Below are 26130 nucleotides of genomic sequence, written 5' to 3' on the forward strand. Positions count from 1 at the left end.
AGGTGGTTAAAAAGGCATTTAAATTGCTTTTCAATTTGGGCATAGAATGAAAAAATATAAAGAAATCAACCTTGAATATTAAGTTGTTGGTTGTTCATCATTTCAAATATTGTGGCAGTTTTACATACCACACTTTGGCCTTAGGGCACCGAAGATGTTTACCAGGATGTTACAAGTGATCACTGCAGTTATGAGGACAGGTTGGCTGTTCTTCTTGTAACAACACCAGGTTAAAGTCCAACAGGTTTATTTGGTAGCAAATGCCATTAGCTTTCGGAGCCCTGCTGCTTCGTCAGATGGAGTGGAGATCTACTCTCAAAATCAAGTTACAGAATACTGATTAGAATGCGAATCTTTACAGCTAATCAAGTCTTAAAGATACAGACAATGTGAATGGAGGGAGCATCAGGCACAGGTTAAAGAAATGTGTACTGTCTCCAGACAGGACAGCCAGTGAGATTCTGCAAGTCCAGGAGGCAAGCTGTGGGGGTTACCGATAGTGTGACATGAACCCAAGATCCCGGTTTAGGCCGTCCTCATGTGCGGAACTTAGCTATCAGTTTCTGCTCAGCGACTCTGCGCTGTCGTGTGTCGTGAAGGCTGCCTTGGAGAATGCTTACCTGAAGATCAGAGGCCGAATGTCCGTGACCGCTGAAGTGCTCCCCCACAGGAAGAGAACAGTCTTGCCTGGTGATTGTCGAGCGGTGTTCATTCATCCGTTGTCGTAGCATCTGCATGGTTTCCCCAATGTACCATGCCTCGGGACATCCTTTCCTGCAGCGTATCAGGTAGACAACGTTGGCCGAGTTGCAAGAGTAGGTACCGTGTACCTGGTAGATGGTGTTCTCACGTGAGATGATGGCATCCGTGTCGATGATCTGGCACGTCTTGCAGAGGTTGCTGTGGCAGGGTTGGGTGGTGTTGTGGTCACTGTTCTCCTGAAGGCTGGGTAGTTTGCTGCGGACAATGGTCTGTTTGAGGTTGTGCGGTTGTTTGAAGGCAAGAGATGGGGGTGTGGGGATGGCCTTGGCGAGATGTTCGTCTTCATCAATGACATGTTGAAGGCTCCGGAGGAAACAACTATATGATGACATCAACAAGTTCCATCCCACCATCAGACTCACCATGGACTACTCTCCGGAATCGGTTGCATTCTTGAACACACGCATCTCCATTAAGGACGGTCACTTCAGCACCTCACTGTACCGCAAGCCCACGGATAACCTAATGATGCTCCACTTCTTCAGTTTCCACCCTAAACACGTTAAAGAAGCCATCCCCTACGGACAAGCCCTCCGTATACACAGGATCTGCTCGGATGAGGAGGATCGCAACAGACACCTCGAGACGCTGAAAGATGCCCTCATAAGAACAGGATATGGTGCTCGACTCATCGATTGACAGTTCCGACATGCCTCAGCGGAAAACCGCACCGACCTCCTCAGAAGACAAACACGGGACACGATGGACAGAGTACCCTTCGTCGTCCAGTACTTCCCCAGAGCGGAGAAGCTACGGCATCTCCTCCGGAGTCTTCAACATGTCATTGATGAAGACGAACATCTCGCCAAGGCCATCCCCACACCCCCACCTCTTGCCTTCAAACAACTGCACAACCTCAAACAGACCATTGTCCGCAGCAAACTACCTAGCCTTCAGGAGAACAGTGACCACGACACCACCCAACCCTGCCACAGCAACCTCTGCAAGACGTGCCAGATCATCGACATGGATGCCATCATCTCACGTGAGAACACCATCTACCAGGTACACGGTACCTACTCTTGCAACTCGGCCAACGTTGTCTACCTGATACGCTGCAGGAAAGGATGTCCCGAGGCGTGGTACATTGGGGAAACCATGCAGACGCTACGACAACGGATGAATGAACACCACTTGACAATCACCAGGCAAGACTGTTCTCTTCCTGTGGGGGAGCACTTTAGCGGTCACGGGCATTCGGCCTCTGATCTTCGTGTAAGTCTTCTCCAAGGCGGCCTTCACGACACACGACAGCGCAGAGTCGCTGAGCAGAAACTGATAGCCAAGTTCCGCACACATGAGGACGGCCTAAACCGGGATCTTGGGTTCATGTCACACTATCGGTAACCCCCACAGCTTGCCTCCTGGACTTGCAGAATCTCACTGGCTGTCCTGTCTGGAGACGATAAACATTTCTTTAACCTGTGCCTAATGCTCCCTCCACTCACATTGTCTGTATCTTTAAGACTTGATTAGCTGTAAAGGTTCGCATTCTAATCAGTATTCTGTAACTTGATTTTGAGTCTCTGTGCCTTGTTTGTGAGCAGATATCCACTCCATCTGACGAAGGAGCAGCGCTCCGAAAGCTAATTAAACCTTTAACCTGGTGTTGTTAAAACTCTTACTGTGTTTACCCCAGTCCAACGCCGGCATCTCCACATCATGTTCTTCTTGTAAAATAGAAGGTTAAGAGGTAACACAGTTTGTAGGTGAGAACAGGAAGTTAAAAAGTGACATAGACTAAATGATGGAATTTAGTGGAGCCCTGATGGTAGGGTGTGGGGAGCAGGAGGGCCGGGTGGAAGTACCTGCATTAGATTGTCAGCGTCACAAAAACTTTCCCCAGTTCAGTTGATGAGAAGAGAATCCAGTCGACTGAAGACAGGATGTCAATTAGATTAATCAATGAGCCCACTGGAATTTAGTGGTGAGAGATTTATGAGATGGGACAGTTGACACAGGCACTCAGTGTCTATTTGAGGAACGGGTGAGGGGGATGACAACAAGGAGGACTAGGATTGGATGGGCTAGGTGAGTCTTTATCATATCTCATGCCTAGGTTGGTGCCAGGTGGTCTGTCCTGCTTTATTGTTGTTTGATTTTACTGCAGTGGTTTTGAAACTGAGTGCCTTGCAATGACACTTAAGAGAGCCGTTTAGAGTCAGCTACGTTGCTACGAGTCTTGAATCACACACAGGCCACACCTGGTAAGAACAGTAGATTGCTTCCCTAAAAGAAAATTGGTGAACCAGATGGATTACCTACGGTTCAGTAGTTTCATTGTCATTATTACCAAGATTAGCTTTATATTTCATTGAATTTAAATTGCTATTGTTCCTGTATCAATACAACAAAAACATTGTATGTAGTTTCTTAGGCGCTTAGTAGTTAAACTTGAATTTTTATATTTCAGGTGATGAAAATCCGGAAGGTTCTGAATCGCCTAGAAAAACCTCATGGGCTTTATCCCAACTATCTCAGCCCTGTTACTGGTCACTGGGGGCAGCGTAAGTAGCAGTACAAGTTCACCAGTACTGTCTTTCACATAAATGATTTAATCTCCAGCTTTCATCTATTGACTACTCAACATTTCTTTAGTAAAAGAGACATTTTGGTGAGATTGTAACCAATTAAGATTTGCTGTATTTAAAGAATGAAATATAACTGTGAAATACTATAACTATACAGTGTTGAATTTTGCTCCAGGGGAGTATTGACTAGTTGAGAAAAGAGTGGAATTGGAATTTCATCTGGTACTCCAGAAATGAGATTGGATTATTTTTTTTCCTCCTGGAGCTCAACATGCTGCAGATGCATTTCCTGCACAGAATAGACAGGAAGTGAGTTGGAAACAGCTTCCAGTATGTGGAAAATTGAGTCACTCATTGCTACCCATCGGCATGCAGGTAGGAATGGACAAGGTCTCACGGAGCAGAACCAGGGCATGGGAGACCTATGTTTTCTTTGTAGTTCCAGACGAGCTCCACACCTCCACCTCCTGAAAATTGATCAGTTTTCTTTGGGGAACCTTTCAGGGTTTCTTCACATCCCAATCCTTTTCTGACTTGGATCAAACTGGTAGGAAAGCCACAGCAGGTCAGGGTGAAGTTAAAATTGCAGTTAGGCATCAACTGTTTACTTGCAAAGGGACCTCTCTGGCTTTGGGGAGGAGGGGAAGGAGCTTAGCTACCCATCCAGCAACCCACACAATGATTGCAGTTGGCAGATTTTGGGCAGCTTGGCAGTGGATAAGTAGTAAACTGGGTGATTTTAACAGCTACTTTCCCTGGTTTCCCTTCTAATTGTGGACAAAATTGAAAATGACTGAAGATATCACCATTTCGTTTAGTTTTAATCTGAGTCTGCTGTTGGTTTATGAACCAGTTTTGCACATTGCACACAAAATATATAGGGTGGGATTCTCCCAAAAAATTCTAAGTATCGAATTCGCATAAAAACTAGAGTAAATCCTGCTGGCTTTTTCAGCAGGAATTTCAAAATGAATCTCCCCCACACTGCACTGCAGAGTGCACTCGTGAGAATCTTATTGGAAATCAGGGGCCGGGGCCTTTTCCCACTGGAGAGGCGGCAGCAGTGCTGTGTGGGCCATTGCGTGTGCGTCAATCTGTCATAGTGGAGACCGGTGCATGTGCAGTAGCCCTGCACTGCTGGCTTCCGATCACTTGCCTCCTGGACGTGTTCAGCCTCAAAACTACTCTCCCCCCCCCATCCGGCAGTCCCGATCTCTCACCAACCTGATGGCCAGCCCCGATTGCTGGCATCTCTCTGTCACCGATGAGTGCAGAGTGGCAGCAGGACCTCCTTCACCCCCACCGACCTCTCCTTATAGACCCTACCCTCTTGGCACTGCCTGATGCACACTGGGCAGTGCCAGGAGTCCAGCCTGGCAATGCCCAGGCTCACCCTCCCCTTACCTCTGACCACCTGGGTGGCCTCCATTGCCCCCTTTCACTCCAGAGGGATCGTGCCGCCAGCTCCCCGCAAGTGGTGAGCTACTGTAAATCCCATTGGAGTGAAACACTCCTGCAGGGGGGTGAGACTCTAGCAGGCCCGGAGACTTCAGCCCTAGGCCCACTAATGAATATTAAAATCAGCATCTCCATAATTTATTCAGCTCCATGCCAACTTCTGCCGCAGAGCTGACGGCACCGGAACTCCTGCAGCCGGAGTCGCGCGGAGGCCATGGCGCCCAGAGGGAGGCCCGCTACACGGCCTCTGCCTGAGTCTCCCTGCCTGCTGTGCAGCTAAAGTAACGCAGCAGGCTGGGGGAATTGCCCTCATAATGTATATAGCTATGTAAAAGTTGACCCCATGATTTCTAAGAAAACAGTAATTTTCATATACCCTGTTATAGTTGAACTTAGTTTTTCAGGGATCTGAGCCTAACAATTTCAGAACCAAAGTATGATGCTAGAGATGTTAATGATTTAATTTTATTGCATGTATACCATAAATATTAATGAAAATTAGTACTGCTAAGTAATGCTTGAAACATCTATACATTTAAATTTGTTTTATTCTAATTAATGTAAATTTTTTAGTATTTTACTTTATTGCTACCTTCCCAACAAAGAATGATACCCATGGTTCAGAGTCATGGGATCTAGACTCATGATGATTCTTCAAATTCTGAGAGAAGAATTCATTAAGAGTGTGGTTCAAGGAGAGCTTTTTGGCAGCCCATAAACCAGTTCTCCTTTTAACTTATTTAATTGCTCTTGCTCAACATTTATTCACTCAGTAAAGTGCAGGCACATCTCCCGAGCAGCATGACAGTTGGTGTGTTATCACTGGTATTTCATGCACAGGCATTTCCAGCATGCACCAAGATAACATGTTTCCCTTTCTGTAAACTGCTTTCAAGATGATATACCAACTGAAAGATGTGGAGGAAGTCAGGCCATCTTGAGAGTGTCCATCACACATTCATAACTGTGCAGCTACAACCACAAAGATATCCAGTATTTACCTGTATGAAGCATAAAGTGCAAGTCAGGAGGAATAAGCTGAGGTGACAGCAGAGAGCTGACAGCAAAATGGATGCACGTTTTTTGGAATTTAAGGGAAGATTTTCTGCTTCTGCAATATCATGCATCAGGAAATCATAAGCTCCAGCTCGTGATTTTTCATCTATTAATCTATCCTGCTGTTTCCATTTCTTTTAAGAAACAGATTTTTGTAGCCATCTATTCTTTACACTTGTGCAAACTTCATGAGCTTCTGCACTGGAAGTTTATTCCAGCCAACCACCTTAAAAAAAACACAGCGCCCTTTACAAAATATCTGGGGCCTGTGTGGAAAGGGCCAGAAACCGCAGGTGAGATTCTCTGGCCTCCCCTTAGCACTTTTCTCAGCGGCAGGAGATGGCATGCCATTCACTGGTGGCAAGATCCACTGCTGTCGATGGGAATTCCCATTGAAGCCACTCCATGCTACTGCAAAACCTGCGGTGGGAGGAGAAGGGTGAGGTTGGAGGATTCATGGTGAAGCTGTGTCTTTCACTCTAAACTCATCAAAGAACTTTTTAACATAACACCACACCTCTGTTCTGGTGGCTTGTCAACAGTATGTTCCTACAAATATAGCCCACAGTTGATTGACATTTCACTTTTATTTTGGTGTCCACAACATATGCAAGGATGTGGTCTTGTGGTGCAGTGGTAGCACCCCTGCTTCTGAGCCAGAAGCTCTAGGTTCAAGACCCACTCCAGGCTTGGCAGCTGAGGAACGTGCATTCATAATGTGGCCAAACAGGTTGATTATCAATTTGTAAATCCTTCCAACATAAACCAATAGCAAGCACTAAGCAGAAGAGATTCCTGATCGGCCATGTGATGGAAAGAAATTGGAGCCTCTACCATCACTGTCCATAGAGTCAGGCTACAACATAGATGTAAAAGCGTATGGCACCACAGTGACTCTGACTCCTTAGGGGGATGGTTGGTTCAGTGTGCAGGATGGCCAGCGTAAGTCAGATTGGTGTCAACAGCATAGAGTTTGATCCCAGTTCTGGCTAGGGTAGATTCGGAACCTTCCTCCTTGCACTACCTGTGGTGAAGATTGTGGTGCTGTTGCTCAGACCTGCCATTGGGCTGAATAAAAATATAGCCAAATGTTGAAATGACACCTAGTTGTCTTAATCTTGTTGCTATGGTGATGCATGCTTTGCTGCACGGTGTTTTGAGAGTACTTTTCCTTCTGATATGCTGGAGCTGACTTAGTATCAGGCTTTTGTCTGTCATGAATTTTCATTGAAATCATGTATATATGAAAGCTGATTTGTCTGCGCAATATTTAAAAAAAAAGAGAGGGGTCCAAGAATAAATCCTGAGGGACTTCAGACATAATAGTGGGTGGGATGAGAAGCAAAGCTATCGCTGAAAATATTCTGGCTACATTTGATAGTAAAAAGTGACATCGAACAAGTGGAGTCCCACTGAGCTGGATTATGGAGCTTTGGAGAAGTATGGTGTGATCCACAATGTCAGAAGTTGCAGACGGTGAAAGTTGATTATTGATAATGCACTATGGTCACAGAAAGAAGTTTAACAGCACCAGGTTAAAGTCCAACAGGTTTATTTGGTAGCAAAAGCTTGTGGCTTTTGCTACCAAATAAACCTGTTGGACTTTAACCTGGTGTTGTTAAACTTCTTACTGTGTTTACCCCAGTCCAACGCCGGCATCTCCACATTATGGTCACAGATACAGAGAATGCCATTTGTGATTTGGTTAAGGTCATTTTGGTGCTGTGGTGTTGGTGGATACCTGTTTGGAGATTCAAATTGGGGGGTTTTGAAAGAGGGACAGAGAGTTTATAAACAAAAAATATTCCTTAAAACACTGTTCCAGTGACCCACTTGTTTCTGGCTTCTCCTGAAAGAACTGAAAATGTAATGTTGCAATGCATTCTGTGGAAATAAGAGTATTGCTGGGGTTGCATTCTTTCAGTATGTTGTATAGGAGGATGTTGTAACAAGAAACTGGTTTATTAACGGTTTTAGTTAACAGTTTTACTATGTAGTTATGACACCAGCAAGCACTTCCTTATTTATTTAAAAGCAAAATACTGCAGATGCTGGAATCTGAAACAAAAACAGAAAATGCTGGAAAACCTCATGCTCTGACAGCATCTGTGCAGAGAGAATAGAGCCAACATTTCGAGTCCAAATGACCCTTCATCAGAGCTATTTATTGTTTGATTATTTTTAGTGTGAACATAGAACATAAAGCATTACAGCGCAGTACAGGCCCTTCGGCCCTCAATGTTGCGCCGACCAGTGAAACCAATCTAAAGCCCATCTAACCTACACTATTCCAATATCATCCATATGTTTATCCAATGACCATTTAAATGCCCTTAATGTTGGTGAGTCCACCACTGCTGCAGGCAAGGCATTCCACGCCCTTACCACTCTCTGAGTGAAGAACCTACCTCTGACATCTGTCCTATATCTATCACCCCTCAGTTTAAAGCTATGTCCCCTCGTGCTAGCTATCACCATCCGAGGAAAAAGGCTCTCACTATCCACCCTATCTAATCCTCTGATCATCTTGTATGCCTCTATTAAGTCACCTCTTAACCTCCTTCTCTCTAACGAAAACAACCTCAAGTCCCTCAGCCTTTCCTCATAAGACCTTCCCACCATACCAGGCAACATCCTGGTAAATCTCCTCTGCACCCTTTCCAATGCATCCACATCCTTCCTATAATGCAGTGAACAGAACTGTACGCAATACTCCAAGTAAAGTAGTGAGATAATATTCCAACATCTGATAACTAATTTTTTTGCTCTTTGTTTTCTAGATCATGTCTCCATTGGTGGACTTGGGGACAGCTTCTATGAATATTTGATCAAAGCATGGCTTATGTCTGATAAAACTGATGAGGAAGCCAAAACTATGTATTATGAGGCTTTACAGGTACAAAACTCCACAAGTATTTCAAATAATGTGTTAGATCTCCACCATATTTTGTCTTAAAAATAATGAAATCAATGAAATCGTTAAGCTAGACCAGGATAGTTAGATTATGTAATTATTTCATCATGAACATTTCCTTTCCCTATCACCAATTAACTCAAATTATGGAAGGCTACCCTGGGTCAATAAAAGGCAATACTGTTAATATTATTAAGAGAGAAGTTGAATTAAACTAAAAAAGTGAGGTGTTGTTGAATGAAGGTGAAGCATAGAATAGGTATGGCCTGAACATGGTCTTAAATGTGTGGCTGTGGCGATGGTGCTCATAAGGGTTTTTGTTTGCGCCCAAGTTAATTCCTCACACTCCAAGACTGACAGTTTTTATAAATTTGTCTTCCAGCAGTAGGAGGTAGTAATACCAAACCACCACTAATCATTGATTAGGCCACTAGAATATTGTCAACTTTTAGATGCCTTAGTTTAAGAAGTTTGGGAAGGCCATGGAATGGGTAGATAAAAGATTTACTAAAATGACATGAAAGATGGGGGCAGATCTGAGAAATAGGGAATGTTATCACTGCAACTGAAAATCAAATAGCAATCACTAAAAACAGGAAGACTTTTCTAGCCCCAACTGCTCTTCCTACTAGATTAACCTGGTGAGGAAATCACAATTGTTTTCTCCATTCAGGTCCGTGGTAACAATAACAGTAGTGTCTGATATCATCAGAACTTAAATCTGCTTATGTAAAGGATCCCACTGGCTTAGAACAAGTGGTCTTCATATAGGCTCAGGTAAAGAAAGTTAAAATAAACCATGTGGGAAGAGGATGAGATTGCACAGTGTTCTGTACCATTCCCGAAACTCAGATATGGAAGCACTCTGTCCATAAGCAGCAGAACCTGGACAACATTCGGGCTTGGACTAAAGTATGGTGTGAATGTTACTTGTCACTCTACTGCCAGGGCAAATGACCATCTCTAACAAGAGTGAATCTAACCACCTCTCCTTCCCCCACCATCAACATACTAGGAGTTAGCATTGACCAGAAACTTAACTTCACCAGTCATATAAATACTGTGGCTCCAAGAGCAGGCCAAAGGCTAGGAATTCAGCCTCCTAACTCCCCAAAACCTGTCTTCTACGAGGCATGAGTCAAGATTATGATGGAGTATTTTCCCCTTGCCTGGATGAGTGCACATCTTGAGTGCAAACACTCAAGCTCAACACCATTCAGGACAAAACAGCCTACTTGATTGTGACCCCATCCACCATCTTAAACATGCACTCTCTCCACACTAGTATACAGTGGCAGCAGTGTGTAATATATACAAGGTGCACTGCAGCAACTTACCAAGGTGCTCTCGACAGCACGATCCAAACATGACCTCTACCACCTCGAAGGACAAAGGCAACAGACACATGGGAATACCATCACCTGCAAGTTCCCTTCCAAGCCACACACGATCCTGACTTGGAACGATATTTCCATTCCTTCACTGTTGCTGGGTCAAAATCCTGGAACTCCCTTCCCAATAGTATTGTGGCTGTACCTACAATGTTTAAGGTGGTGGATGGGGTCACAATCAAGTAGGCTGCTTTGTCCTGGATGGTCTCAGACTTCACGTGGACTGTAGCAGTTCAAGTAGACAGCTCACCATCAACTTCTTGAGGGCAATGAAGGATGAGGAACAACTGCTGGCCTTGCCAGGAATGTTCACACTCCATGAAAGGATAAACCCTCAATTTTGAATAAATCCATTAGTTATCTTAACTTCTCTGCTCTCTAAGGAGAACAATCTCAGCTTTTTCACCTATCTAAAGTCTTCCATTCCTGACATCATCCTTGTAAACTTTCTCTGTACCTTTTCCAAGGCCTTCTTAAAAAGTGTGGTGCCCAGAATTGTACACAATATTCCAGGTGAGTTTAACTAGTGATTTGGAAAAGTTTATCATGCCTTTGAGATTTGTGTAACAGTCTGACTACCAACATTTACTTGTCTCTCATCTTTTTTAAAAGAATGCTTGACCATTCCTCTGATCAAAGTAGATGATTTCACACTTCCCCACATTACACTCCAGCTGCTATCTTCCCAACCCACAATTACTTAACTGATCTATATTTCTTTGGCTTCATTATGTCATCTTCACAATTTCCAAATCTACCTTAGCAGCAACAAAGCTGAATTAAACAGCACCTTTAACATTGTGAACTTCCCTTAATCTTGTCTCATTACAAAAACCTCGATCTCAAATAGTCACTTCTCATGTTGGTTCCTTGACGCATTGTTTCAGGAAACTCCCTCAAATTCATTTCTTGAACTCCTCCAACAAGCTGCTTTTGCCAATTTGGTTTGCCCAGCCCACACAAAAGTTAAAAGTTTCCAAGATTATTGCATTACCCCAGTTTCCAGCTGCAAATTGTGTCCAGCACTATGAGTACCTTTCGGAGACTAAAACTCTTCTTACTGTTGTTTTCTGCCTATTGTTATTTCTCAGTTCCAGCCACGCTGACTGTAACCTGAGTTTCTCAGTTAAGATTCTTTCTCATTACTGTTTTTATCGTATCCTTTTATTCTCTGCTTCCTTTTGCCTGTTTTTAAAAAAAATCATGTATCTTGAAATAGAAACAGCAGATCAGGAAACACATGTTGAGAGAAAAATGGAGCTAACATTTTATGTCAATAAGTTAAAGAACTAGAGTATTTCGTTCCAAACCTTGGTCACCCTGGAACCATACCTCAGTAATGACTACTGGGTCAAACCTATTTATCTCTCCATGCTGTTAATTCATTTTTTGTTACAAATGCTTTGTGTATTCCGTTGCAATCCCTTTAAAACCTTTAACTATTTTCTCTCTGGTGTGACCCTAGTCATTATTGCTCTATTATTAAAACCCACTTAATTTTACCCAAATTACTATCCTGCTGTATAGTTTTGATTTGACTGCTATAGACAAAAGAAATCTCTCTCAGTAAATAGAAACAGGAGTAGACCATGTAGTCCATCAAGTCTGTTCTGCCATTCAGTATGATCACAGCTGACCTTGGGCTTCAGTTGCACTTTCCCTCCCACTGTCCATATTCCTTGGTCCTCTGAGAGACTAAAAATCTGTCTAACCCAGCCTTGATGATGGAGCAATCATCTGTAATAGAGAATTCCATAGATTCACAACCCTTTGAGTGAAGTAATTTCCCTGAATCTCAGTCCTTTCCTTTTCTTTTCTTTCTTTACAATCTATGGTACAGTTCTGGACTCTAGCAGACATCTATTTTTATAGGACAAACTGACCTGACTTTTGCTGTTAAGTTCATCACATGGTAATCCACTCCCAACATGATGCCAAATCTTGCATAGCTTCCACAAAACCAGCACAAACTAACTCTGACTCGCATCGGCCTTCAATTACCTATCACCATCAGCTCAAAGAAGAAGCGGTGGAAACTACACAAAGCCAACTAAGAGAAATACCGCAAGACACTGGAACAAAGTGTGGTAACAATCCCACCCTGCTATATGCCCATGGAGCAGGCATACAGCCACTTCTGCAAAGCCCATCTACAAAATGGCCACCAATTCCATCCCATGGGGTTATCACCAAGTTACACCCGCTGCTTCAAAGAACAAAGTGCTTCTCTCCTTCAACACTGAGGATACTGGTGACTCGGATGTAGCTGATCACTCGATGGAGTCATTGGACTCTGCCTGCCAAGCTACGTGGGAAGAGAACTGGAAACTTGATTTTCACCCAGAAATGCTGAAGGCTCCTGTGCCACCTCAGAGCAGCCCAGCAACCACTGATTATCTATAAATGCCAACACAGCAGCAACATATCTCCTCCATCTGGGAAAGATGCCTGTAATAACCTTCTATGTTAGGGCTTGTGGGTTTTAACAAAAAGAAAAGATGTGGCTTGCACATGTAGATTCAAACTAACAACAACAGATTTATTCAAGGACCTCTTGCCTCTACAGAGTACAAACTGAAAGTAAATAAGCAGCCTGTGCAACAGCCTAATGACATCACCATCAAATCATGTGATCAGCTCTTAAAGCAATCATGCAACCATTTTAAATATATAACATCCTCCCCTTCTGTGGTCATGACAAATTACTACAATGTTATACAGAGGATCAATAATGCTCTAGATATAGAACTACATTATTAATCGGCATACACAGTCAATAAGTGAGTCAACCAGGAGGACATCTATTCCTCTTTGGTTGTATACAAAGTCCTGTAATCTGGCTTTCCTTGACCCTAGAAGTTTGATTTGGAACTTCAGTAGACACTTCATCGCTTGTAAGTAATTCTGCATCATTCTCACGTGATATAGTAGCTAAGACACAATCATTAGGCAACTCATTCAACTAAGTCTTCCGTAGTAGTATTCACAACACTAGGGGCTAAAGAATTTGGTACTTCTGGAGATGATTCTGAGAAATAATTTCTAAATGAGAACAATTGGTCGGCATGGCGTTGCCAGATTAGTTGTGCTTTGGTTTGGACCTGGTTTTGCTAAAACTATGGCTTGTACCCATTTCTTTCTTGTAGCATTATGCTAACACTCAATCTTCTTGTTGAAGTGAGTGTTCCTTTGTCCTCACTTCTTGTCCAGAAACTTGAGGTTGTTATTGACGCTCTACTATCTCTGAAGATTCTGGAGATAATAAATCAAACGTAGTTCTGAACTTTCTCTGAGTGGTAATGCAGATGAACTTTGGGTAGTCGCATGAGTAATGTTTCTATAAGATGCCAAAAAGCTATTCATATTATGTGATAGTGAACCTTATTCTTTTGAAGATTTTGAAGAATGTTTCCAGGATTGCACGAAATCTTTCAGCTAATCCATTGGTTGATGGATGATATGGGGCTGATTTTATATGTTGAATACCATTTACTTTGAGATAATTCTTAAAATCTTATGAAGTAAACGGTGAACCATTATCACTAACAATTTCTTCTGGTTTACCAAATCTTGCAAAAATGTTGTCAAGTTTTTCAATGGTTTGTCCTGATGTAATAGGTTTCATGAAAAATTCTGACCACTTTATGCGTGCGTCAACTATGACTAAGAACATGTAACCTTCAAATGCACCAGAAAAATCTACATGTAATCATTGCCATGGCATTTTAGGCAAGGGTGTAAAGGAGACAACAGTGGTGTATTTCTTATTAGTGCACAGGATTCACACCGACCCACTTTTTCTTCAGTCTGAGTGTCCAGACCAAGCCACCAAAAATAACCATGTGCTGATTCCTTCACCGGACTATACCAGGATGTACTTCATGTAGTTGTTCAAGAACTCTTCCAAGCAAATGAGGAGGAATGATCACTCGGTTTCCCCACAATAGACATCCACCTTGGATGGTCAACACAAGCTTTCTTGGTGTATAAGGTTTCAAATCAGGATGCGTACGATGTGTTCCAGCTGTCATTCCTTTCAATACCAGAATAAAGAATTTTAGCAAAACTAGTTGGTGGCATCTGTTCAATAAGTAAAGGTAAGCATGATAATGCATCAGCACGGCCCCCTGATTGCCGATACTTTATATCGTAGGAATATGCAGATAAGATCAGTGACCACCTTTGTAAACGGCTAGCAGCTACCAATGGTATGCCTTTTATATGGCCTAAAAATAGTAGATAAGGGTCGATGATAAGTCAATAATGTGAAATGATGAAACCGTTGTACGCCAAAAGTTATAATCAGTTTCTTATTCTACTTGAGCGCAGTTAGATTCAGTGCTAGTCAAAATACACGAAACAAAAGCTATTGGTCGTTCTTCTCCTGAAGACATAATATATAAAACTACTGGCCTTACTCCATAAGGTGAAGCGTCACAAACAAGCAGTAATAGTAGCTTCGGATTAAAACGAAGCAATGATTCAGATTTCTGCAAAGCATCTTTGACGTCCTTGTATGCTTTTTCACAGTCTGTGTCCAGTCCCAGGACTGTTCCACACGCAGTAAATTACGCAATAGCTTCAATAATGTAGCCAAGTTAGGAATAAATTTGCCATAATAATTTACGAATCCTAGAAAGGGCCTCAATTGCACCACATGTGTTGGACATCGTGCTTCTAAAATAGTTTTCATCTTTTTAGGTGCTTTACGTAGCCTTTTACTATCAATAATGTGACCCAAAAACGGGACTGATGTCTTGAAAAAGTCACACCTTTCTTTCTTGGTATGCAGACCATATGCTTGAAGACGTTCTAATGTTGCTTCTAAATTATTCAAGTGCTCTTGTTTACTGGACCCTGTAATTAGAATATCATCCCGGAGAGACCACTTAAAATTTGATCCATCAATCTTTGGAATAGAGTTGGTGTGAATGTTATTCCAAAAGGTAATCTTTTATAACGAAAAAGACCTTTATGAGTAACAATGGGAAGCAATGGTTGAGATTCAGCGGCAACACTTATCTGTAAATGAGCTTGTAAAGGATCAATTTTGCTGAATTTCTGTCCATCTGATAACCCAGCAAACAAATCTTCAATTGAAAGAAGCAGATGTTGATCAGCGCACAACACTGGATTTATGATTGTTTTAAAATTGCCACAAATACAAACTGAACCATCTTGCTTCATGATGGGTACAATGGCGTAGCCAATCACTCATTCATTGTAACCACCAGTGTTAACAAGTCGCACCAATTCTTCCCTGACCTTGGGGCGACATTAATTGAAGACCACTTAACTGGCGCTTTAAAAAAAAAGAATTGTTTCTTTCTGCTCGTGTGTAATTGATTACGTTTTCTATTTATTAAATGGATAAAATAATTAAATGTCTAACATTAAGACTAATTATCCATTTAACTTAATTATCAAGGAGACTCGCTCTCACCAAATGTTTATTTTCCCTTTCTTTTTACAATCTGCTCTGTTTACATTACAATCCATGGTTATGCTTTGTCCTGCAGCCCTGGCTGTAACATTTACAGAACTTCAATCCTCTGACACCATGCCCATCTCCAAAGAAGATTGAAAGGCTTCTGCTATCTCCACCCTTGTTTCCCTCATTGCATCTAGACTGTGTGACTTCCTAACTTGCAGTGATACCAACCTATTTAGCATGATATGTTGCCTTTTGGTTCATATTAGATCTTTCTAACAATACGTTCTAATAGTCTTTTACTTGTTTTTGTTAAAGCCTCTCAATACTTGACCTTTAGAGACTTATGCATTGTAGCACCCAAGATTTTTTTCTACTGAACAGATTAATAGGAATCCAACATGGTATCTACATGGTTGACATTAGCCCTACCCACATGTATAACATGAATTTATCAATATTAAATGTGAATATTGTTAAAAGCAGACATGTTGCTGAAGCTTTTCATCTTGTACTCATCAGGACAAATGCAAGACTGCCGGCAGGGGCTAGGATACGGCTGTTGGCCCGAGGGTGGACAGGCAGCCTGATGGCTCCCACTGCCCACCATAAACTTTCAGACAGGTTGGGGTAGTAATGGGAAGGCTATTTGCTGGATTTTAAATGTCCCCATGCATTCGCACTCAGCAATGGGGAGCAGAAAATCCAGCTCTGTACTTCTCCCAGATGTGGAAGTGTATCTTTCTTTCTCCTAAGTGCAACCTGAGGGTAGGTATCATGAGAGATGGGGCTGACCATGTTCTGCACAAGGGTCATGGGACTGAAGTGACCCTTGTATTATGGCAGTTTAGCCCTGAAAGGGGATCGCTGATAGCTGTATCAGTAGAGTTCATGCCAATCTGGTGTCAAATTTTATCTGCCGCTGGTGTATGTTTTTGAGGGAGAAAGGTGGAGGCCTTTCCATAGAACCATAGAATATTACAGCACAGAAACAGGCCTTTTGGCCCTTCTTGGCTGTGCCGAACCATTTTTCTGCCTAGTCCCACTGACCTGCACCTGGACCATATCCCTCCACACCCCTCTCATCCATGTACCTGTCCAAGTTTTTCTTAAATGTTAAAAGTGAGCCCGCATTCACCACTTCATCTGGCAGCTCATTCCACATTCCCACCACTCTCTGCGTGAAGAAGCCCCCCCTAATATTCCCTTTAAACTTTTCCCCCTTCACCCTTAACCCATGTCCTCTTTTTTTTTCCCCTAGCCCCAGTGGAAAAAGCCTGCTTGCATTCACTCTATCTATACCCATCATAATTTTATACACCTCTATCAAATCTCCCCTTATTCTTCTACGCTCCAGGGAATGAAGTCCTAACCTATTCAACCTTTCTCTGTAACTCAGTTTCTCAAGTCCCGGCAACATCCTTGTAAACCTTCTCTGCACTCTTTCAACCGTATTAATATCCTTCCTGTAATTAGGTGACCAAAACTGCACACAATACTCTAAATTCGGCCTCACCAATGTCTTATACAACCTCACCATAACATTCCAACTCTTATACTTTGATTTATAAAGGCCAATGTACCAAAAGCACTCTTTACAACCCTATCTACCTGTGACGCCACTTTTAGGGAATTATGTATCTGTATTCCCAGATCCCTCTATTCTGCACTCTTCAGTGTCCTACCATTTACCTTGTATGTTCTACCTTGGCTTGTCCTTCCAAAGTGTAATACCTCACACTTGTCTGCATTAAACTCCATCTGCCATTTTTCAGCCCATTTTTCTAGCTGGTCCAAATCATAGAACATAGAACAGTACAGCACAGAACAGGCCCTTCGGCCTACGATGTTGTGCCGAGCTTTATCTGAAACCAAGATCAAGCTATCCCACTCCCTATCATCCTGGTGCGCTCCATGTGCCTATCCAATAACCGCTTAAATGTTCCTAAAGTGTCTGACTCCACTATCACTGCAGGCAGTCCATTCCACACCCCAACCACTCTCTGCGTAAAGAACCTACCTCTGATATCCTTCCTATATCTCCCACCACGAACCCTATAGTTATGCCCCCTTGTAATAGCTCCATCCACCCGAGGAAATAGTCTTCTGCAAGCTTTGAAAACCTTCCTCACTGTCCACTACACCTCCAATCTTTGTATCATCAGCAAATTTGCTGATCCAATTTACTACATTATCATCCAGATCGTTGATATAGATGACAAACAACAATGGACCCAACACCGATCCCTGCGGCACACCACTAGTCACAGGCCTCCACTCAGAGAAGCAATCCTCCACTACCACTCTCTGGCTTCTTCCATTGATGTGGAGATGCCGGCATTGGACTGGGGTAAACACAGTAAGAGTTTTAACAACACCAGGTTAAAGTCCAACAGGTTTATTTGGTAGCAAATACCATTAGCTTTCAGAGCGCTGCTCCTTTGTCAGATGGAGTGGAAATCTGCTCTCAAACAGGGCACAGAGACACAAAATCAAGTTACAGAATACTGATTAGAATGCAAATCTCTACAGCTAGCTTGTCCCAATCCACGCTTTTTAGATCCTGTCTCATTTCTTCAAATTTGGCCTTTTTCCAGTTTAGAACCTCAACCCGAGGACCAGATTTATCTTTATCCATGATCAAGTTGAAACTAATGGCGTTATGATCACTGGAACCAGTGTTCCCCTGCACACACTTCTGTCACTTGTCCTAACTCGTTTCCTAATAGGAGATCTAATATTGCTTCCTCTCTAGTTGGTACCTCTATATATTGATTTAGAAAATTTTCCTGAACACATTTTACAAACTCTAACCCGTCTAGACCTTTAACAGTATGGGAGTCCCAATCTATATGTGGAAAATTAAAATCCCCTACTATCACAACTTTTTGTTTCCTGCAGTTGTCTGCTGTCTCTCTGCAGATTTGCTCCTCCAATTCTTGCTGACTATTGGGTGGTCTATAATACACCCCCATTAATGTGGTCATACTTTTCCTGTTTCTCAACTCCACCCATATGGCCTCTGTAGACAAGCCCTCTAATCTGTCCTGCCTGAGCACTGCTGTAACATTTTCCCTGTCTATTGTGAGAAACACAGCGAGGTTGTGCCAGCTATTGGACCCTGGCCTGAATGTCCACTGCTCAGTGGCAAAAATCAGATCCTGAAAGCATTGAGACATCATCTTTCATCCCATTGTCAGCATCTGCAAGTCAGTATGTAGGATTCAGTTTCATCCATTCCCCACTGTCATCAGGAGTCTGTTTGAATGGAGTCCGAGCAACCAATTTATCCTGGGCTGTTTCTAAAATGGATGGGCTGTCACAGATTCAATGAAGGTGCTATACTGTTTGTTGTTTCCAGTTTTAAAAAAAATCTTCCAACATGTTCATAAATGAGGGCTGTAGCAGAGACAACTGTTAATTGCCACTCATTCCCAGTAACGGACCTCAGAACTTGCATGCATTAATTTCTTCAAATGGGCATTCATGAGTTTTGGGATTCGTGGCTTTAAAGACATGTGGAACCTTCTCCTTTGCTCCTGCTGGAAAGATAGCACATACCTATCCATTCACCGTCTAAGAGTCACTTGGTGCCACATCATTTACATAATTTAATTCATCTGCCACATGCCGGTTAACAGTATGTGAGTTGATGCCAAGGCTGCAAGTTGGGCATCGAGCAACATGGGGCAGGATCTTGTTCTACATGGCCTGGTTCTCATTATTTGCTCTTCAACATCACCCTTATTGCTATCGTAGTAAGGAAAAACGTTTCTTCCCTGCTGCTTCTCCTCATCGTCATCCTTCTAATCATCATTATTCTCTGCCCCCCCAGTTGCCGCAATGTATTTTCAAGAAAGGACAGAATAAGCTAAGAATGGGTGAGCAATACTCCTTTGGGATTAAGGAGATAGAGAAGGGTATGAAAGCTTTGGTCATGTGCTGTTTCACAATGATGCCATGGTGACTGTCTCTGTCTGCATCTACTAACCTGCACTACAGTTCTGCTAATCTCGTCATCTCCCACTGCTGTCTTCCCACGGGCTATGTGGCAAGGCCTTAGTAGAGGTTGAGTTTTCATAAGTTCATAAGATATAGGAGCAGAATTGGGCCATTCGGCCCATCAGGTCTGCACCGCCATTCGATCAAGGCTGATATGCTCCTCATCCCCATTTTCCTGCCCCCCCCCCCATAATTTTTCAACTCATTACCAATTAAAAAAGGGGCAGCGAATTCCACAGATTCGCAACCCTTTGGGAGAAGTAGCTTCTCCTCAACTCTGTTTCAATAATCTTATCATGTTTCTGATCATTGAATCATACAACACAGAAAAATAATTCTCCTCAATGTGTCTGTCCTAACTCTTTGAAAGAGCTATCCAATTTTTAAAAATACTTTCACAGGATATGGGCAGCGCTGTCTAGGCCAGCATTTTTATTGCCCATTCCTAATTGCCCTTGAAAAGATGGTGGTGAGTCACTGCCTTGAGTTGCTGCAGTCCATGTGTAGCATTCCCCCGACCATATTCCTGCAAAATGTTCACCTTTAAATATTATCCAATTCCCGTTTGAAAATTATTATTGAATCTGCTTCTGCTTCCACCGTACTTTCAGGCAGTGTATTTCAGATTTATAACAACACATTAAAAAAAACTTCTTATGTTTCCTCTGATTCCTTAGCCAGTTAATTTAAATCTGTCCCTCAGTTATTGACCCGTCTGCCAGTGGAAGCAGTTTCTTCTTATTTGCTCTGTCAAAACTCTTATGATTTAGAACATCTCCACTAAATCTGTCCTTCTCTTTCTGTACTGTAAAGAGAACAACCCCAGCTTTTCTTGACTCTCCACATAACTGAAGTACTGTACCACAGTACCATTCTCGTAAATCTTCTCTGCACCCTCTCTAAGGCCTTCACGTTCTAAAGTGTGGTGCCCAGAATATCTCTGTTCTCTAGCTGGAATCTAACCAGTAATTATTAAATGTTTAGCATAACTCTCTTGCTTTTGTACTCTGGCCTGGTTTAGAAAGCCTAGTATCCTATGTGCCAGGCAAGGTGGTGGAGGTGGACACACTGGGAACGTTTAAGACTTATCTAGACAGCCATGTGAACGGAGTGGGAATGGAGGGATACAAAAGAATGGTCTAGTTTGGACCAGGGAACGGCACGGGCTTGGAGGGCCGAAGGGCCTGTTCCTGTGCTGTATTGTTCTTTGTTCTTTGTCATTTAACAGCCTTCTCAACTTATCCTGCCACTTTCAAAGATTTGTGTGCATACATATTCTGGTCTTTGTTCTTGTAACCCTTTAAAACTGTATCATTTATTATTGCCTCTCCTTATTCTTCCTACCAAAATGTACTACTTCACACTTCTCTGCATTAAATTGCATTTGCCTTGAAACTAACTTGTCCTCCTGAAGGAAGTTATTAATATTGTTACAGTTAGCCAGATCTCTTTGTGCTGTCTGCAAATTTTGTTATTGCAACCCTCCTTTCCCAGGCCCAGATCATTTATATATAAATAAATATATCTGAGAAATGCTCCAAACGCTGCTTGCTATAAGACACCACTGATTACAGTCAATGAAATATACAGACTAATTAAGGGCAGCCAGCGTGAATTTGTAAAACCATCATTCTATGGTTCAGAGGAAATGGGCGAGGTATTAAATGAGTACTTTGCATCAGTATTCATCAAAGAGAAGGACTTGGTGGATGATGAGTCTGGGAACGGGTGTGTAGATAGTTTGAGTCATGTTGAGATCAAGGAGGAGGAGGAATTGGGGTTCTTGAGAAACATTAAGATAGACAAGTCCCCAGGGTCTGATGGGATATACCCTAGAATACTGAGAGAGGCAAGGGAGGAAATTGCTGGTGCCTTGAGAGAAATCTTTGTATCCTCACTGGCTACAGGGGAGATCCCAGAGGATTGGAGAATAGCCAATGTTGTTCCTTTGTTTAAGAAGGGTAGCAAGAATAATCCAGGTGATTACAGGCCAGTGAGCTTTGCGTCAGTGGAAGGGAAATTATTGGAGAGGATTCTTTGAGACAGGATTTACTCCCACTTGGAAATAAGTGGATGTATTAGCGAGAGGCAACATGGTTTTGTGAAAGGGAAGTCGTGTCTCTCGAACTTGATCGAGTTTTTCGAGGAAGTGACGAAGATGATTGATGAGGGTAGGGCAGTGAATGTTGTCTACATGGACGTCAGTATGGCCTTTGACAAGGTCCCTCATGGCAGAGGGCTGTGACAAGTGGCGTTTCTCAGGGATCAGTACTGGGCCTTTGCTGTTTGTAATATATGTAACTGGTTTGATTGGTAAGTTTGCGGACGGCACAAAGGCTGGTGGATTTGCGGATGGCGATGAGGACCATCAGAGGATATAGATTGGTTGGAGATTTGGGCGGAGAGATGGCAGATGGAGTTTAATCCGGACAAATGTGAGGTAATGCACTTTGGAAAGTCTAATACAGATAGGAAATATACAGTAAATGGCAGAACCCTCAAGTATTGATAGGCAGAGGAATCTGGGTGGATCTGAAAGTGGCAATGCAGATGGAGAAGGTAGTCAAGAAGGCATACAACATGCTTGCCTTCATCAGCTGGGGCATTGAGTTTAAAAATTAGTAAGTCATTTTGCAGCTTTATAGAACCTTAGGTAGGCTGCACATGGAATATAGTGTTCAATTCTGGTCGCCACACTACCAGAAAGATGTGGAGGCTTTGGAGAGGGCACAGAAAAGATTTACCAGTATGTTGCCTGGTATGGAGGGCATTAGCTATGAGGAGAGGTTGGAGAAACTTGGTTTGTTCTCACTGGAATGACGGTGGTTGAGGGGAGACCTGATAGAAATCTACAAGATTATGAGGGGCATAGACGGAGTGGATAGTCAGAAGCTTTTTCCCAGGGTGGAAGAGTCAATTACTAGGGGGCATAGGTTTAAGGTGCGAGGGGCAAGGTTTAAAGGAGATGTACGAGACAAGTTTTTTTTGCCCAGAGGGTGGTGGGTTCCTGGAACTCGCTGCCGGAGGAGATGGTGGAAGCAGATACGATAGTGACTTTTAAGGGGCGTCTTGACAATTACATCAATAGAATGGGAATAGAGAGATATGGTCCCTCGAAGGGTCTTGTGATGAAATTTTCTTCTTTTATCTTCCATCCTTTAACCAACTTCCTATCTTATGTTCCTGCATTTCCTTTAATATCATGTGCCTTAGTTTTATCAATAAGCCTCCTGTGTAGTATTTTATCAAACACCCTTTGAAAAACTGTATAAACAATACCCACTGGATTTCCTTTATCCTTACATTCTGTTAATTTCCCCTAAGAGCATTATTTGATTGTAGACATGACTTACCTTTTACAAATTCACATTGGCTGCCCTTAATTGGCCTATATATTTCTAGGTGAGTATTAATATCACTTGTTATAGCTTCCAGAAGCTTATCACTAAATATATTTATTTTTACATTACATTTTTGCCATTTGTAATATTCAGTTGTTATTTCCTCACAGCTCCTGTATAAAATGTTGCATGTATATTTTGTGCAAAAATATAGTACTGGTAGACTTATTTGTTTGAAGAAAATATTTTAGAGATTGGCAATCATTTAGTAGTCAAGTTAACAAGTTAATAAATGACCATTGTAACTTCACCTAACATCAGAATTAGTAAAGGGACACTACATAATACCACATAAATTAATATGTGCTGTTCTTTCTGTGCCCCCACAGGCAATAGAGACAAATCTAGTGCGAAAATCTGCCAGTGGTTTGACCTATATTGCAGAATGGAGGGGCGGGATACTAGACCATAAAATGGGTCACCTGGCATGTTTTTCAGGAGGGATGTTAGCCATGGGAGCTGATGATGCACCAACAGATTTATCTAAGCACTATATGGAATTGGCAGCAGAAATCACAATCACCTGCCACGAGTCATACAAACGTTCAGGTAAGAGATATATTTCCCAAAATCACAATGCAAAATAGATTAACAGATGTATTAATGTTTAACAGCTTTAGATGCTTTTGTCAAATAGTGTGTGAAGGAATTTCTCACAAATGCATCTATGCAATTATAGAGAATGCAATTGTGTGCTTCTAATAATTAAGTTAGTTGCATTGCACTATGCAATTTTGATGCAAAAATAGATTATTATGGCATGTTGCATAGCAACGCAAACATGTAAATTGTTATAAATCTGTGTTCAATCAACAGAATAGTAATTAGAACCCCATTTTCTCATTGTATTTTTGAATTCTGCCTTTCAGGACATGCATTGAATTGTCTCTTAACCCATTTATGATACATAAAATCTACAACACACCTGGTCATTTGGCTCAACTGGGGCGGCACGGTAGCACAGTGGTTAGCACTGCTGTTTCACAGCTCCAGGGACCTGGGTTCGATTCCCGGCTTGGGTCACTGTCTGTGTGGAGTTTGCACATACTCCTCGTGTCTGCGTGGGTTTCCTCCGGGTGCTCCGGTTTCCTCCCACAGTCCAAAGATGTGCGGGTTAGGTTGATTGGCCATGCTAAAATTGCCCCTTAGTGAAATTGCTCCTCCTTCCAAATGTAATCTGACCAAGATTCAGGGTGAGATCTAGCGGCCCTGTTCGCCACCAGGTGCAAATCCTGTTATGCCTGCTAGATCTCATGAGAGGGCCAAAACCGAATTTACGCCAGTGAGATCTTGATTTGAGATCTTCCCTGCTGCCCCACTGGTGACATGGGCACAGACTTGATTCGCATGACTTTCAAGGAATGTTGAGCAAGCCGGGTCTCTCTTCTGAGAAAAGATTTAGAGGTGACTGTCATTAATGTTATGAAGTTTTTCAGTGCGTGGACATGAGGAGATTGGTTCCATGGATGAGTTCAGCATAATAGATCAAACAAAGTGTTGAGGAGAAACTTTGTTTCAGAATGGTGAGATTGCGGAAATTCCACCCCGGCAGCATGACGTCACGCCAGCGCAAATCACTGTTGGTTTTCAAAAAAGAAAACTAGTCATGGTGACCATGCCAGAGGCACAGAGATTCCTAGAGACCCTGGGAGTTGAGGGCCATGACTCGGGATTTCCCTCTGACACTCTGGCAGTGCCAGGGGCACATTAAAGGGGCAATGCTAGGGGGCTCTGGCAGGTGGGGTACCCCTCCTTGATTGATTGGCAGGGGGAGGGTGGTTGGCAATGACAGCAAGGGAGGGTGTAGAGCCCCAATAATAGCAAAAGGAGAAGGGAGAGTCCCAATGATAGCAAGTGGGAGGGGGAAGGAAAGAGCCCTGATCACGGCAAGGAGGAGGGGGGGGCAATGGCTGTAAAGGGGAGAGTGCCTCCCAATACTTCCACAGTGAAGTGGTTTGTGTCAGTGCTTGTATGGGTGGTCCTCCGTGTCCATGGTGTGGAGTCTGCCTTGCTGGCTCTATCTGGCCCAGCCCCACCCCAACAGAGTGGTGGCACAAACCACACCCCCAGATTTTCTGTGCACTAAATGGCAAAGAAAATGTTGCCTGAAAACTCAGCTGTTCTCTGGTTTTCAGTCAGACCCTGACAGTTTGGCATTTTTTGGGAAAATTCCACCCTCGCTATCAATTTGGCATACTTCCCTGCTTTGTATTAAATGCCTTTATATAGAACCCCAGAACTTGTTTGCATTCTTAATGGCCTTATGAAGTTGTGTTGCTTCTTTTAGCAATTTATATATTTCCAGACCTGTTAGCACCTTTGTTTCATTTAGCTTATCTTCCAAGAAATGAATGTCTCCTTATTCCTCCTTCCAAATAAACCACATCTCACTCTCTCCTATATCAAATTATATTTTCGATTTATCCATCCACTCTGCTCGAGTGCTTACATTTTCCCATATTTTGATATTATCTTATTACTTCCCACCCCAATTTGGTATTATTTGCAAATCTCAGCACTATACCTCCAGTTGCTGATTCCAAATCATTTATCTCTATGGTAAACAGCGTTTTATTTACTATTTCATGGGATGTGAGCGTGGCTGGTAAAGCCAGCATGTGTTGCCCATCCCTAATTGCCCTTGAGAAGATGCTAGTGAGCTGCCTTCACGTGGTGGAGATGCATCCACAATGGTGTTGGGGAGGAGTTTGTGGTTTTTGATCCAGTGACAATGAAGAAACAGCAATATAATTCAAAGTCAGGATGATGTTTGCCTTGGAGGCAATGTTTCAGTTGATAGTGTTCCCATATGGCTGCTGCCTTTGTCCTTTTAGGTGATGTTGGTCACAGGTATGGAAGGTGCTGTTGAAGGAACTTGGCGTGCTTCTACGGTGCATCTCTTATATGGTACATGCTGCTGCCACTATGCATTGGCCATAGAGCAAGTGAATGTTTAAGGTGGCAGATGGGCTGCCAAATGGTGGGCTTCTTTGATATGAATTGTCAAACTTCTTGAATGTTGTTGCAGTTGCACTCATTCAGGAAAGAGGAGAATATTCCATCATACTTCTGACATGTGCCTTGTGGATGGTGGACAGAGTTTGGGGATTCCGGAGATAAATTACTCACCACAGAATTCCTAGCCTCTGACCTATTCTTATAGCCACAGTATTTATATGACTGG

At 42.6% G+C, this 26130-nt stretch overlaps 1 protein-coding gene across 1 annotated transcript in view; it reads left to right on the forward strand.

Annotated features, from left to right (window-relative positions):
• LOC144509355 (mannosyl-oligosaccharide 1,2-alpha-mannosidase IA-like) overlaps nucleotides 1–26130 on the forward strand; it is a 126045-nt gene that overhangs the window by 85464 nt on the left and 14451 nt on the right. Inside the window, exons 7-9 of the mRNA XM_078238062.1 lie at nucleotides 3176–3269; nucleotides 8588–8703; nucleotides 23276–23495. Of these exons, the coding sequence (XP_078094188.1) occupies nucleotides 3176–3269; nucleotides 8588–8703; nucleotides 23276–23495 (430 nt within the window). The remainder of the gene's footprint in view (nucleotides 1–3175; nucleotides 3270–8587; nucleotides 8704–23275; nucleotides 23496–26130) is intronic.

Source organism: Mustelus asterias, chromosome 21 (assembly GCF_964213995.1).
Source record: "Mustelus asterias chromosome 21, sMusAst1.hap1.1, whole genome shotgun sequence".
Taxonomy (NCBI): Eukaryota; Metazoa; Chordata; class Chondrichthyes; order Carcharhiniformes; family Triakidae; genus Mustelus; species Mustelus asterias.